At 39.4% G+C, this 14,933-nt stretch overlaps 1 protein-coding gene across 5 annotated transcripts in view; it reads left to right on the top strand.

Moving 5' to 3' along the window:
- Window positions 1–14,933, top strand: part of LOC108624396 (uncharacterized) — a 95,310-nt gene extending 80,377 nt beyond the window's left edge. For 4 of the 5 annotated variants that reach the window (XM_026813082.1, XM_026813085.1, XM_018023651.2 and 1 more), the window contains 12 exons: window positions 5,087–5,189; window positions 5,492–5,664; window positions 8,371–8,800; window positions 9,480–9,876; window positions 10,022–10,256; window positions 10,347–10,518; window positions 10,587–10,826; window positions 10,897–11,052; window positions 12,206–12,363; window positions 12,434–12,543; window positions 12,616–13,140; window positions 13,252–14,933. In XM_026813082.1, the coding sequence (XP_026668883.1) occupies window positions 5,087–5,189; window positions 5,492–5,664; window positions 8,371–8,800; window positions 9,480–9,876; window positions 10,022–10,256; window positions 10,347–10,518; window positions 10,587–10,826; window positions 10,897–11,052; window positions 12,206–12,363; window positions 12,434–12,543; window positions 12,616–13,140; window positions 13,252–13,404 (2,852 nt within the window). In that variant the 3' untranslated portion in view covers window positions 13,405–14,933. The remainder of the gene's footprint in view (window positions 1–5,086; window positions 5,190–5,491; window positions 5,665–8,370; window positions 8,801–9,479; window positions 9,877–10,021; window positions 10,257–10,346; window positions 10,519–10,586; window positions 10,827–10,896; window positions 11,053–12,205; window positions 12,364–12,433; window positions 12,544–12,615; window positions 13,141–13,251) is intronic. The other variant, XM_026813083.1, reaches the window with a different exon arrangement.

The raw sequence follows: 14,933 nt of genomic DNA, 5'->3' as shown, positions 1-14,933 counted from the left end.
ATAAATAGCTACGTGCTAAAAAGTATAGAAGGAAATATCCAATTAAGTATTGACGCTGACGAAAATTTTTTTTTTCAAAATTGCGAAGAATGCTTCAAATAAAAGTTGTTTTCCTTCTAATTTCGATATTTCACGAGTTACGTATGATTATTTGGCATTTTATTGATGTTGACGATATCCGACCATTCCACGGTCGAAACGGCGATCTTTTGGCAAAAAATTTAGTTTTTGGCCAATAACTCCCAAACCTTTGGACATACGGAAAAATTGCATATGACCTTTTTTGTAGAGGACGACGAGATCTACAATTTCTGTATAAAAATTTTTCGCTAGCGTCAATAGTTAACGAGTAATTTGCAAAAAACTGTTTTTTCGTTTTTCGTCAATAACTAATTAACTATTAGCGCTAGAGAAAAATTTTTACACGGAAATTGTAGATCTCGTCGTCCTCTACAAAAAAGGTCATATGCAATTTTTCCGTATGTCCAAAGGTTTGGGAGTTATTGGCCAAAAACTAAATTTTTTGCCAAAAGATCGCCGTTTCGACCGTGGAATGGTCGGATATCGTCAACATCAATAAAATGCCAAATAATCATACGTAACTCGTGAAATATCGAAATTAGAAGGAAAACAACTTTTATTTGAAGCATTCTTCGCAATTTTGAAAAAAAAAATTTTCGTCAGCGTCAATACTTAATTGGATATTTCCTTCTATACTTTTTAGCACGTAGCTATTTATTATTAGCATTATTTTTCTGACGTCTGATTTCTTTTTAATTATAGGAAATGCGTTTTTCTGAGGCACATAAACTTTTGGGATTGACTGTATAGCCAATACATCCTTAAGGAACGAATGGTACGAAGGTATAGAGATGGAGTGGAGAGAAAGAGGAAGATCTTAGGAGCGCAGTTGAGAAATAAAGTCGGCTAGCGGAATTTTACAGTCACGTTCCAAAGAAGGATCGTGGCAGAAATCTACGGGAAAAGGATCCCGAGTCGGGAAAATTTTTGAACAGAAGTTTCAAAAGAAATTTGAAGAAAAGAATCGTAGATGGAGTTTCAGAAGTTAAAGTGTGTTCGGAAAATCGTCGAGGGACAAAGATCAGGGAGTGAGAACAAAACTTTGGAATGGATTCGGAAATACGGGAACATAATTTTTATTTATATTTTTACGCAGCATACAAATAGTTTTTACATTATATGTTCCTCAAAAGGAACGTTATTAACCCGTAAGAGTTATTTGAATGCTGTTCAAAAATTCTTTTATCTGAATCATTCAATCAAGCAATCTTCTTCATTTAATATCCCGTACAAATATCAGAAGTTAATATCTTTTAGTCATACTTATCGTTATTACGGATTACGTTGGATTTTGAATCATCTGTAAAATCAAACGCGAATTCACGGGTGATTGTGTTCCTCGGTTTTAATTGCGTCTCCCACAGAAATCGCACAGAGGGCGGAGAATAATCCAGCCGTTTCCCTTTTCATGCCGACATCCCTTGGTTCTCTTTTCTTCTTTTCACTTCTCTCTTTTCCCTTTACGAGCCGCGACAGAGAGCCCACTTTCAGCGAGATAAGCCGGATGCTTGTTGGTTCCGCGCGAGTTGGAAACCGGAGCAGAGAGGCTAAAGCGCCGATAAAGCCGAGCTTACCACGCGCGAGCATTTGCCCTTGTAATTTCTTTTTCTCCGTCTCCTCGTTTCCCTTTTCTTTCCCCCGCGCTTTCCAAAACTGTTTAATGTAATCTAACGAGAAATTCCTGTCCGGCGAGGTTTTCCTTCTGGCTTTGGTTTAAGTCTAAGCGCGCAGGACTTAAAACCGGAGGGGCTGCGGGGATTTGGTACTGGGGCTACTGGTCTGGGTTAATTTAATGTCAACAAGTAGTTCGACGCCAGTTTGATGGAGTCAATAAAGCGTTGATATATTCTCGCGATCGTTGATCGTTCAAGTGGAAAAATATGGTGTTAAATGGTCCGAAAGTAGAGCCTGGTTTATTAACTTGCTAACTAAGATAATACATACTATAATTAGACGTCATCTAAAAATAGTCATTTGATAATTTCCAAAACAGTTTTTCCGCAAAACAATAATCCATTAAACTCTGTGTTAACGTTTATTGTTTTTATTGGACGCGTAAATCAATCTCGTATCGAATGACCATCCCTACAAGATTTTCAAATTGAATTGTGACTCGGAGATACGACAAATATCCGCAAGCAATATTAAAATTGTTTCGCCTCCCTGCGGACCGTCCCGACGAGTTTCACGGTTTATTATACCCGGCGGATGTATTCCTTAATTAAACGGGTTTCATCACGCGTCTTTTACACAAGCCTCGAACTTTATCTCGTTCATCACCGTTGTGAATCGGCACGTAAAGTTCGCTTCCTGCTTACGAGAGCATTAACCCTTAAATAGGTTCGTGTGGGTGTCACAGTGTGGCATTTCCACGCGCGCGCGTGTTTGTGTGTGAGTGTACTCTGAGGCAAGAGGTGGACGGACAGATAAAGCGAGGAACAGAATTGCGTAAAATACTTAATTTTGTTCCTGTGGCAGTGATATCGATTAAACAACGGCGAGGTTCGAATTTCTCTTCAGCTTATGCATCCACAATTTCCTGTGTCCCGTCTAGTACGCCGCACGGCACCTTTTTCCAGTTCGAGGGAAACGTTTCCTGTTTCGAGCGATCTGCTCCCGGGGCGCGATATTATTGGATTCCAGTTTAGTGGATCGTGGTATAAAGTTAAACGGATCTTGTATCTCGCGCGATATTCCCGCGTCTACTTTTTTTCTCCCAAAGCGAATTTTCTGTTAATTGTACGGCGCGGTGTAATTTGTAATCTTGATAGCTCTATTTTCGCTCCGCGTATAATGCACTCGCCCTCTCACTTAGATGAAATCTAATCTGGCGCAATATATATTTCATCTCTTGGAGTGATCCCTTTTTTTAGTTCAATCCGAGAAACCGTTTTATTTTTAAAACCTTCAAAACGTTTATTCGCACAGACGTTTCAATCTCGCTTTGTGGATCTAATCGTGTGCAAGATATGAAATATGAAAGAGATTTGTACACTGTTATGTAAATACCGCCAATTAAAATGGAAAATCTGCTTTATTTCATTTGCCTTCGTCTAGCTAAAAAAAGATTGTTTTCGCTCCACGCTGTCTTTGTTCCAGTAATAGAAATGAAATGTTTTTTCCCCCAGATTCACTTTAAGTTGACTAACAAGGTTTTAAACGGTTTTCACATTTGTTAAAATTTGCCATTTTAGAAAATAAATTACATCCATTTCAAATTTTCTTCTGTAAAATGTTGTTACCATTTATTATCCTTACTGTTATTTTTGTATTCTGTTGTCCTACCATTATGGCTACGGTGTTCCCAATAAAATCGACCGAGATTTCCAACATTAAAAAACCTATCTGGTATTCTTATCAATGACGGAAATTACTGCACGATTGTTATGGAGATGTAAATTCCTGGTCACTGCCCCGTCGGGGATATCTTACCTCGAGTTCGCTTGCGTGCACTCGTACGTATGTGCATATGCATGCACGTATGTGTAATTAGACGTTTCGTTGATCACGGAAAGCGCGCCTCGATCCCGGCGCCGCGACGACCGGCCTCACCTCCTTTTTTTCCGTTTCCTCGCGATATCAAAATTCCACTCGGCACGCGCTGGAATTCTTTACGACACCCACGGCGCCGTCACGGGAGAATGAGAGAGGGAAAAACAGGGAACCACACCCCTGCAACGACTGGTCGTTAGGGTAAAGTCGGGTTTTATTCGGGTCAGCTAAGATTTAACACCTGAGAACTACTGTTTGAATTTTGCACGAGACAAGCTAATTTCTTATACGTATACAAGGAACGTTATTGGTGTTTAAAGTAAAGAAGGAGAATGGAACACGTCGTGTGTTTCATTTTAAAGAATAACACCTAAATGCATAAAAATGAAACTGGAGCTTTCCGAGCTATTTTAAAAGAACGATGCTGCGCTGCTTCGTAGACTTTTATGAAGAATGAAGTTTTAAGGAGGAAAGTTTGCGGAAATATTCCTTCGAGCAGGATGGCGATGCTCGGATTGAAAAAGGATTAATGAAAGTGGTGAATTAATTGGGTTACGGGAAACGGGATAATGATTGTCAGCGAAATTCAAACGCATAAAATTTTCAGAAACAATACGCACTTAGATTCTTGTTTACTATTAATTATTTCTAATTAGTTTTGAATATTGACCGAGTATTCGATAATTTTATATCGTAAAGCAAAGATCAAGTACAATTAATATCTAATAATTCTGACAAGTCGTGATCGAAATTTAATAAATCTAATACTGGCAACGAGGTGGTCTATTGATTTTGAACTAACCGGTGTAAATTCGTTTTATAGGAGCTCCTACTAATTTTATAATTTCTTTCGTTGCTTCGCCGATGTAACTTCTTTATTATCGACGGGAAAGCGTTAAAGGGCAACATTTTGAAGCACAGCGATTGGAGACTGTTGATGAATTTTAAAGACGACTTCCACTAACTTCCTTTTCATTTTTCAGTAGCAGTTTTTGTAACTTTTCTTCTTTTCGAACTATCGCAATAATTTTATTTCCCTGAGCTTCTTATGAGAAAACTCGCTCGCCAACGTGTAAAACTCTATTCACATAAAAACGTCGTTTAACTCGTAACTTATCTAAAAATAAAACTTAAATTATCTGCTCGCATTCACGTTGCGATTTCTTGTTCCGATCTCTAGATTCGTTTTATAAGAACTGCATTACTATTTATTATTTCATTAGAGCTGGTACAATTTATTGTCTCATAAGAACGTTGATATTTCCGACATGATATTATAGAGCAACAGGTGTAAGCGTATCCTTGGTGATTTTATTCTAACATCTACATGTATTAGAAACTGTTTGTTATTCAATGAAAAATAAAGGATTGAATGATAGTGATATATTTTATTAGTTCCATCGTAATACATAAAGGAACATTGTTATTTATATTAAAATATTGTGAAGTGCAGAGTTGAGCGATCGACTAATCAACTACGTTTGCACTGATTCGACATATTTGCTATTTCAAGAACCAACACCGATATACGACAACAATCACTACCATGAAGAGTGTCTAAGATGTAACAGCTGCTCCCTGAATCTCTCGGGACCCAACCAAAAACGGGCCAGACGGTGAGTAACGAAATAAAATATCAACAAAAAAGCTATTTAATCGAAAGAAATCATGGATATCTTTACTTTGATATAATAATTTATTTGAAATAACGTTAGTTCCAAGAAATTGCATAAAGATAAAAATTAGATACGTGCGAATTAAGTTTCGAACCAAGGGGCTGTCTGATAGATTAGAGAGGAAAGTTGAACACGAGCCCTTTTAGGTCTCATTAATCAAAAAAAGTCTGTCTACGAGCTAACGGCAACTCGTCGGAGCATGCTTACGCGAGGGATCATCAATCTATCCCTCTGTCCCATAGGTTCAAGAACCAAATACTTTGCGATCTACACTTCGCTGACGTGGCGCTGATGGAGTGCTCGGACTTCATGCAGCAGTTGCGCAGCTTCAAACCACAAAGCTTAGGCTGCGCGGTTGCCCGAAGAAAATCATCGACTACCTTGATCTTCCCCCGACCACCCCAAGCTTGTTCAGGTACGATCTATCAATTAATAATTCTGTTCATATCCTCACCTTAGTTAATTATCTTCTTCCTTCCACAAAATATTTTATACTTGATTTTATCCTGTTTTACGTCTGTTTATTCTCGATGCTCCAACGTCTTAACTCTCGATAATATAATTGAAGCGCTTGTTTAGAAAGTGCATAATTTCTTTATCTATCGATCGGCGAGTACTCGTGGCAATCACCGAAGGGTAACAGGAGTATGAATATAGTCTAACGGAGTCTCTCACATGAACGAAGTGTTAAGGGAGCGGAGAACAGTGGAAGGAAGCGGAAAACGGAAGAAACTTCGGTCGCGAACTTTTACCACCGTACATATGTATGAGTCGGGGCTCTACAGGTGGTTCCCCCTGTGTCTCGGATTATACGCCTTTGCATACCCCGGTTTGTGTTTCAAATCAAAATCGACCATCCCAAATTAGACCGAACTTTTGCCTGACAAAGAATTCTGGGCGTCGTGATATGTATTTCCGGTTGGAATGAACGAACTGCGATTTGTCAGTGAGACTAATTGACCAAATATAAATCTTTTATTTTTTGATAATAACAAATCTCTCTGAACATTTATAATTTGCTTCACGCACAAGTGTTGCAATTTAGTTCCACTTAATACATTTCACAAGTTTCTCTTACAAAACATGATTTAATAAACCTGAAACCGTATTTAAATAAATGTATATTGAACTGAGAAGGTAAAATTTAATTGAAAGTTCAACGCGCGAGCACGGATTTATATGCAGGGAAGCATATTTAAATTCATTGATATGAGTAAATACATTTTAATTTAATGACGCATTGCGACTGATATCTCTGGAAATATTTGAGGAGACACGAAGGTGTGTAGCGGAGTTTTGCATCCTCGAATTATCCGAGCAAACGAACATGGTTTGCATGCACCGGGGCTACTTAATTGAACGTGTTCCACGCGTTTCGCGTGTCCAAGTTATTCGTTGTATCGGCGGAAATGTTTCCCGTCAGAACTTGTAACGTGCTAATCCACAAACAGTGGTAAATAATGCGAGCTTGGATACAAAACGTAATATCTGTTTCACAAGGAAGCAACGAAACGCGAGATCGTTTCGAAAACAATTATCGTTCATTTTACCGCGACCAACGAGGAGGACAGGGGTCAGGGCAAACAAAAATAATCAGACAGTATTATGAATAAATTTAATATTCCATGCATTCGCAGGAATTTACACGTGGCAGCGTGATATAATATTTTGCAAATTTATTCCTGTATAATTAAATCTTCATTACAGCGTAAAATGACGTCTGCAACGTAGCATGTACATGAAATTAATAAACTTTACGCGAACCCATGGAAGTAGTGATATTAAAATATTTTGTACGATGCAAATATTCTTTCGGAGAATGTGAATGCCGGCTAACAATATCCACGCAGCGGCAGATAAACGATTACGTTTTTTATACATTTTTGTATATTTAACGAAATGATATTTTCTTCAATCAAGAAGTGACAGCGTCGACTAAGTTCAATACATTCATTGAGGCTTTATCTAATTTTGCGTTTGAAACGAAGAAAACCGAACTACCCTCATCCCTGTAAGTAAACCCTAAAACAGACAATCGATACGAAACGCCATACCTCCCCGAAGGAATCTTCGCAAGAATCATCCCTCTGTCATTATTTTATCCCGTCTAAAGGGGGGATCCAGCGATCCTCGAACGTGGATTCGAGCCACGCTAAGGGAAGAAGCGGCTCGCCGTAGCCAGGGGTGGCACGTAGGAGTGTGAAACTGGAACGGAACGGTCGGCCTCGTATCGACGATCGAATTTACGGAGCACTACAGGCCATTAGTTCCTGCTGGGAGAAAGCCGAGATTAGAGGGGCAGAAAGGCGTGCAAGGAAACGAGCAAGAGGGGAGCAGGGAACGCACCGTGGCCGGTTCACTTTAAGTTTGAATACCAGGCCTGCGTATAAACAGTTTGGTGTTCTACCTTACAGTGAATCGACCGCGGTATCGTCGACACTGTGAGAAAAACAGAGGATCGATGAAGAACGATGAGAAAAAGATGGATTGGAACGATGTGCAAGCGCATTATCTCTCCAATACGTGCCTAAGTGGATAGTAGGTCGCGTAGCAAGGAAAAATCCATGAAACAGATAATCAATTGATAGTGGATCGATTGCATTCGACCTTAATGATTTTTCCGCGACAAGGATTTCCGGCAAGGATCGACGCTGTTGCTCTGGGGAGAACAAAGGGATGGCTATGACAGAGGGTGGAGCTTCTGGTATGCCCTTCGATGTCGAGTGTTGTTTCAAAAAGAGGAGACTGTTGGAGTGGTTCGAAAATAATATTGGCAAATGAAATTACAATGGAAATGGAATTCGAAGCGTCGTGACGCTTGCGAATGGTCTTTCGGTTTATTATTGATCTCAAGAGAATCGATGGAAACAATATCCGAATTGATGAAAGAATAAAGCTATGGAATAAGAAATAAAAACAGAAGATGGAATATGAAAGTGGCACTAAACATTTTAAATTACAAACAAAACATTTTTTATTACTTGATCAGTCCTTTGCTCATTTAACATGTATATGCTACTGAATTTTACCACTGTCATTCGACACATGTGGTACCTACATAGAAATTTTTGCGCGATGCGGGACGGATGAGGATTAACTGGGGCGTGAAATTTTTCCGCAGACGAGTTCTGCAGCGAGTCGCACAATTTGATACCTACGCCCGGGTACTGGATAGAGTGCTCCAGGCAGCATATCACATCAGACTCGACCTTACATGAAAGCGAGAGCGGGGAGGTATCGGACTCGGATCTGGCCGAAGTCCTGGTAGAATCAGACACCGACGAGTTACCCAGGAAGAAGACAACGATCGAGGAGCAATGGGAGAAGAATCAAGGGTTCGAGCTGACCTCGGTCGAGCAGGAGACCTACGAGAAATACTTCTACGGGAACGAACACTGGAACTACTTCACCAACGAGGAAGACCTAGGCCCGGTGATACTCAGCATCAAACAAGAAACGCTGAACGGTCGGGATCAGTTTAGGATTCTCGTCAGAGGCATCAGCTATACCGTGCATGGCCTGATCCCTGCCAGCTGCGTATTTGCAGACAGGTAATCACAATTTTTCTCCTTCATTTTTTATTTATTAAACGTATGCAAATAACGGTAAGGATAATTTTGTAATTTATTTATATCAATTGTGTAAAGTTCGAATCCATAGAAATCTGTTGACTGTCGTGAACGCAAAAGTAATTTGAAATGCACACGACGAGACAGCAGTTTCGAAAGTTGGCTAGTATTATATTAACGGAACGTCGAATAAGTAGTACAAGTTAAGCTCTACACGTGTAATATACAATACGTACTGTTCGGAGTAACACAGTTTAGAAACTAAACAGAGTAACTTACCAATGATAATACACCGAGTCTCATTACAGATGTAATTACCAGCTAATTAGGTTGAACCTCATGGTAGAGCCAAGCTCAGAGTTCTACGCTTCGAATTAAGTGTATGGAAGATAGAATAAACTTTGTCCTGTTCGAACGATAACTTCCCTCGTTCTCCTGTCAAAGCAACTTCAAAGAGTAATTACATCAGTTTGCCTCTCAAGCTTCGGATCATCTTTTACAAAATAAATTGTCACCAACTTATAAAGCGTATCCGTATGATAAATTAAATTATTTCCGTCAATTTCAACGCATAAAATGTGGTGTTTCTTTCAATACAAACATAAATTCGAATAAATCCGACACCGTGTTTTAAAAAAAAAATGGTTCTCGATTTTCGCAGATACAATCGCGAGGCTGTGGTTCGCAGCTTAGGCGAAGAAGTAAACGTGAACCCACCGTTAAGATTAGGTCAGCTACCGGATACTCCAGACGAATTGCTGAAACTAGATCAGGTGTTCATTAAATCGGAACTGAAAGTCGGCGTATTGTACGTTCAAGAGGAACAGCGCACGGAGGAGGAGATATTGGATAACAACGAGAACTCGCCGCTGTTCGATGAGTTTCTGCAAATTCTCGGCGACAAGATACGCCTGAAGGGTTTCGACAAGTACAAGGGCGGCTTGGACACGATTCACGATCTCACTGGTCTGTACTCAGTGTACACGAACTGGCGGGGGATCGAGATCATGTACCACGTCTCCACGTTCCTTCCTAACGAGAAACACGATGTGCAAAGAGTAAAGTATAAGTCCTTTATTTATATTAAACTACTTCAATATTTCCTCAACAATATTAGATATTTATTTGAAACAAAAATTGAATTTTCAGCTTGATTGAACTTTCATAAAGCACAGTGTAGGAGCTTTTAATTTTGTTTTCCAGGTGCAAAAAAAACGGCACATCGGTAATGACATAGTGTGCGTCGTGTTCCTGGAGGCGGACAATACGCCGTTTAATCCCGCCTGCATGAAGTCGCATTTTCTTTACACGTTCATTCTGGTCAGAGTCAGTCCACGAATAAAAAGGAAAGTTACCAGATATGAGGTGTCAGTGGCTACGAGGGACGAGGTCGGGGCTTACAAGCCATACCTGTGGGAACAAAATGTCTTCAAGAAAGGTAATTCGGTCAACCACGTCTCATCTCCAAGTCAATGTTAAAATTGTATTTTTAAGAGAGTTTACGAACGATAAAACTTTCTTGAAACAGGACCGATGTTCCGTGAGTGGTTACTGACAAAGATTGTCAACGGGGAAAGAGCGAGTTACTCTGCACCGAAGTTCGCGAAGATGCAAGAGAGAACGAGAACTCAAATGCTGGAGGATATCGTGGCTAATTTGGCTAATCACGCTGAGACCGGACAAATACCGAAACCATATAGGTGAGAAATTATATTTAAAACATTGATCGATCGAGAAAATTGGATAAATGATAAATTAATTCTTTTAGACGTGGCTCTTGGAGACCAATCGGTCATATGAGACCATGTTCTCCGCTTTTGGACTCAGTTCGTGATCAATTCGAGGATTACGACCAACTTGCCAAGGACTTCACCAGAGTATTCTTAAATAATCAAGAAAATGCAACGTTAAACTCGAATCTGTTCGACATCTCATTCTTGGTACACGGCCCGCAGAAGCAGAAAGTTCGATTCTTCGGAGTCAGAGCGATATTAGCTGTTAGAAGCAGGTAATTAATTAAGCGATTCATCTCTTTATATGAATTAGCAAAATCTGCTGAATCGTATGTTTTTTTTCAGAGTGTTCCAAGAGATGCTGTACGGAATTCAAACGGGTTTCGGGAGTCCTCAAGTGCCGGTGGCCGAACTACTTGCCAGGCCAGCACCTACTCTGGTGAGTCCTCAGAAACCGCGGAGTTCCAACTTTCTTCAAGTTCCTGACGTGGAGAGTCCAAGGTTCGTGTCCTACAAATAATTCCTACTAACCAGAATCGTGCATTTTTCTTTTCAAAAGTCCAGTTTGCACTGAAACAAGAAATGAAACGAATTCTCGCATTGTTATTTTCTTTATAAAATTTTAACATCGAGTTTAACAAAAGGCGCGGTAAGATGACGCGTAGTGGATATAACTGGACTTATTTAGCAATTTAAAAAATGGCCAGAAATGACGGTGAGATTTAGCTTACCTTTGGTGTCGTTGTCGAATGTCTACTATATTCTATATAAATCTATACATACTATATTATATACATATGTATTTCATACATTTAATCGTAAATATGTGTATTTCTTACGGCACTTCCATGTCTCCTATCCTCACGAAACACACACACATACACAGCACCGCATGTGAATATGATATCAATATTTTATTGTGTGACAAAGATCTCTTTCGTGTCTAAATCAATGCAATTTGCAATGCGACTTACGTTACGTTTTATATCTAAAGTATACGAGTTCCGATGTCTCCTTTACTATTTTCTTGTTTTCTGAATGACTACTTGTGTAGCATGTTTTACTATTTAAAATCAGTCGAGAATAAAAGATGACAGAACAGAAGAAAGCATCGTAAACCAAAGACTCTACTTCGATTAAAATCGACATGTCGACCTTTACTTCTCTCTACCTATATTATATGTCTTTTGCTAGTATATGTCTATAAATTGTGGAACATCATTTTCTCTTGAACAATTTGTCGATTGAGCTATCGGCATGCAAACAAAGCATATATATATATATATTCAATGTATATCACGAGACAATTCTTTATCGAGTAATCTGTAATCGTGAGCTCTGAATTTTGTCCGTTCTCTGTCTATATACAGCACGCACGATTTCATTTTCTCGAGTTTGCGAACGAGGGATTACGAGCTGTCGTTTCGTCGTTGTCTCGTGTACTACTTGTTCGTCATTCCGATTATTAATATCGATGCGTTCAGAACGTAACTAAACCTACCTTCCCGGTGTCTTCGATCTCCCAATGGTCCACCTGTTGTCCTTTCCCGTTTTCTGTCTCTTCACCCTAAGCTTGCTCTGTGAAGAATTTCCTCTCCGTAACCCGAGGTGCCGCTCTGCGGTTTCTGTGAGATACTGGCTCTGACTTGTTTAGACCTAAAAGCGTGCCCTCGTCGCCGATGGTCAAGAGAGCGTTCTCGAGGCTTGGTACAATCACGGCTGGCTGGGGACGCAGCATCAGGAAACACGGTGGCGGAAACTCGTTGCAAACCGAGGACAAGAAACGCTGGGCCAGTTCGCAGGATTGCAGCAGTACGTTCAGTACTTCTTGAACAATGGGCTTCCTTGTACACATCGGCTAAGTGAATCATTTTGATTTTAGATAAAGAAGCAAAGGAGAAGGATAAGGTTGTTCTACCATCGGCAGTGCCGAGGCTGAGCGTTTGTGCCGATGCGCAGAAAGTTGACAGAACGAAATTGGAACAAACGGAGGTAAATTTATTTATACATCACATATAATACGAAACAGATATTTTCAATCATATGCTTCTATTCTTCACGTAGTTCGACATCATCGAATTCGATCCGAAGACGTTCAAGATCCTACTGAACTATCTACAAACTGGGTCCTGTCCACTGACTTGTAGCAACATTCCGGGTCTTATCTGCGCCGCGGAGCACTACGATTTACCCGAGCTTTTGCAGGCGTGCTTCCATCATGCGAAGCAGTTCCTCCGGATCGAGGTCGTGTGCGTGATGCTGTGCGCATTGGAAAACTACTGCTGGCGTTATACGTCTGCCTCGGAGTTGGTCAACATGATCATGGCTTTCATTGAAACCAGAGCCTATCAGTTGTTCGAAAGTACTGACTTTTTGATGCTGAGCGAGTCGATGGTCCAGATGATCATGGGCCGGGGTCTCGAGGTGGGCGAGATCAAGAAGTTCCAGGCGATGTACAAATGGGCGCAAAATAGGATCAAAGACCGGAAGTCAAGCAAGATGGACCCGAAAAAAGAGTTCAAATTAATCATGGATAGGTTCAGCAAGGATTTGAAATTGCACAGGATAACTCCGCATGAACTCATCAGGGTAAGCTTCCGATTTAATTGCATATCTACTGTATGGAAAATGTTTTGTACATGAAACGAAAATTAAAGTAACACAATATTTATTGTACAATTTTTTAAATACGTTTTGCAGATTGTTTTACCAACGAAAGCGATCAGGAACGAGAGGATCCTCGAGACCCTGATGCACCAGGCGAATTCTGGTATTTACAGGAACGTCGACAGCTATTTAGAAGCTTACCAAGAGAAAGTGCAAAATCAAGAAAGTTTCGATTGCGGACTGTAAAGGATTTTACATTATCGTGAATAGTGTACCAAGGCCCTTTTTGCAAAAATGGATGGAATAACGCGTACCTCCAGCGAAAAATAAGAGCGAGTTAATAAGTCGTGAATTTCGCCAGCTACGCGCAGAATTGATCCTTCATTGAAGTATCGTCGAAGGATATTCAAGCCAAGATCGTGGCATGATGATTTCCTCAGAAAAATTCTTCACGCTGCCTCTTCCGCAAAAGATTTTATTAAAAGATTGACTGAAAATCCAATAAGGAAGGAATAGCGATTGTAAATGAGACGATTTTAGGAAATCGATGAAACAGAATATGATTCATTTGCCAAGATAGCATAAGAGATTCGTGTTCGAGAGGATTGGATTCAAGATTAAGTACAGGATAGTTTTTTTTATTAAAAAAAAATAATTCTTATGTCCTAGGAAAAGAATGGAATGTAATAAGTGAGAACATGAGGCACGAAATAAAAATAAAACGAATGATTGTTTTCGTCGAGTAATTAACAGGGAAGCAATGAATTTCGATGAGAGAGTGAAAGAAAATGAATCGGTCGGGAAGCTTTGAACGAAATACCAGGCTTGCAGGTTCTATCAATCGAGCGAGTAAACAAAATGCACAAATTTCATATTGTTCGAGAAATAAAATGAAGGAAAACATGATAAGAAAGGCGAACGATATTGAAAGTGACTCGGCCACTGGTAGCTACTATCGGCAATCTGTCGGGGAAGAAAATAAAGGAAGGTGGATAACCGATTCGTCGATGGAATGAATGAACGATGGGTTACGATCGAGATTGAAGAAATTTGACGGCAATGCGAATGCCCACCATGACAATCTTTACCGCAAAAAAATACGAGAAAACGAATAAAAAATCGAAGAAAGAAATCGCTACTGATAATACGATAAATTACGGTTAAACTATTCGCGGTAAACTCGTGTGAATTTGATTATACGTATGCATACATAAATGTATGTGTATATATGTACGTATATGAATGAAACTAATATATAAAATGATAATAATAAATATTTAATAGACGTAACGATGTAAGAAAAATAATAAGAGTAACACGTAATAGTAATAATAACGAGGTATAAATAAGGCGTTGATGTTGAGTGTGAAATATTAAACGAAGTTACATCAAAGAAGATAAAAAAAACTGAAACAAAAAATAAATTCGAAGTCTGTTCTGTTTTCTATCGTAGTTTTTGTATCTTCAATATATATATTCTAAGGCAGATATTCTAAAATTCACGGGAACAGGCTGGAGAGATATACAAGAATAATTATATAAAAGATAGAGAAAAAAAAATCCTTTTTTAAAGATCATAGGACTTATGGCAAAGTAATTTCCCCATTCTACTTGTGTACAGATCGATGAAATTTTAAATCCCGACACGGTACAGAATGAAAAGATGATTCTTTCACAACAATGATCCAGATCGTTCGATAAGTTCGCCTGGCCTGGCTCCCGAGTTTCATCGACTGCATTTTCACAATATTAAAGCAAAAAATGAAAAAAAAAAA

The sequence above is a fragment of the Ceratina calcarata genome, unplaced genomic scaffold (assembly GCF_001652005.2).
Source record: "Ceratina calcarata isolate Rehan_Ccalc_2016 unplaced genomic scaffold, ASM165200v1 scaffold309.2, whole genome shotgun sequence".
Lineage (NCBI taxonomy): Eukaryota > Metazoa > Arthropoda > Insecta > Hymenoptera > Apidae > Ceratina > Ceratina calcarata.
The sequence above is the reverse complement of the archived record's forward strand: the minus strand, read 5'-3'. Positions and strand labels throughout refer to the sequence as shown.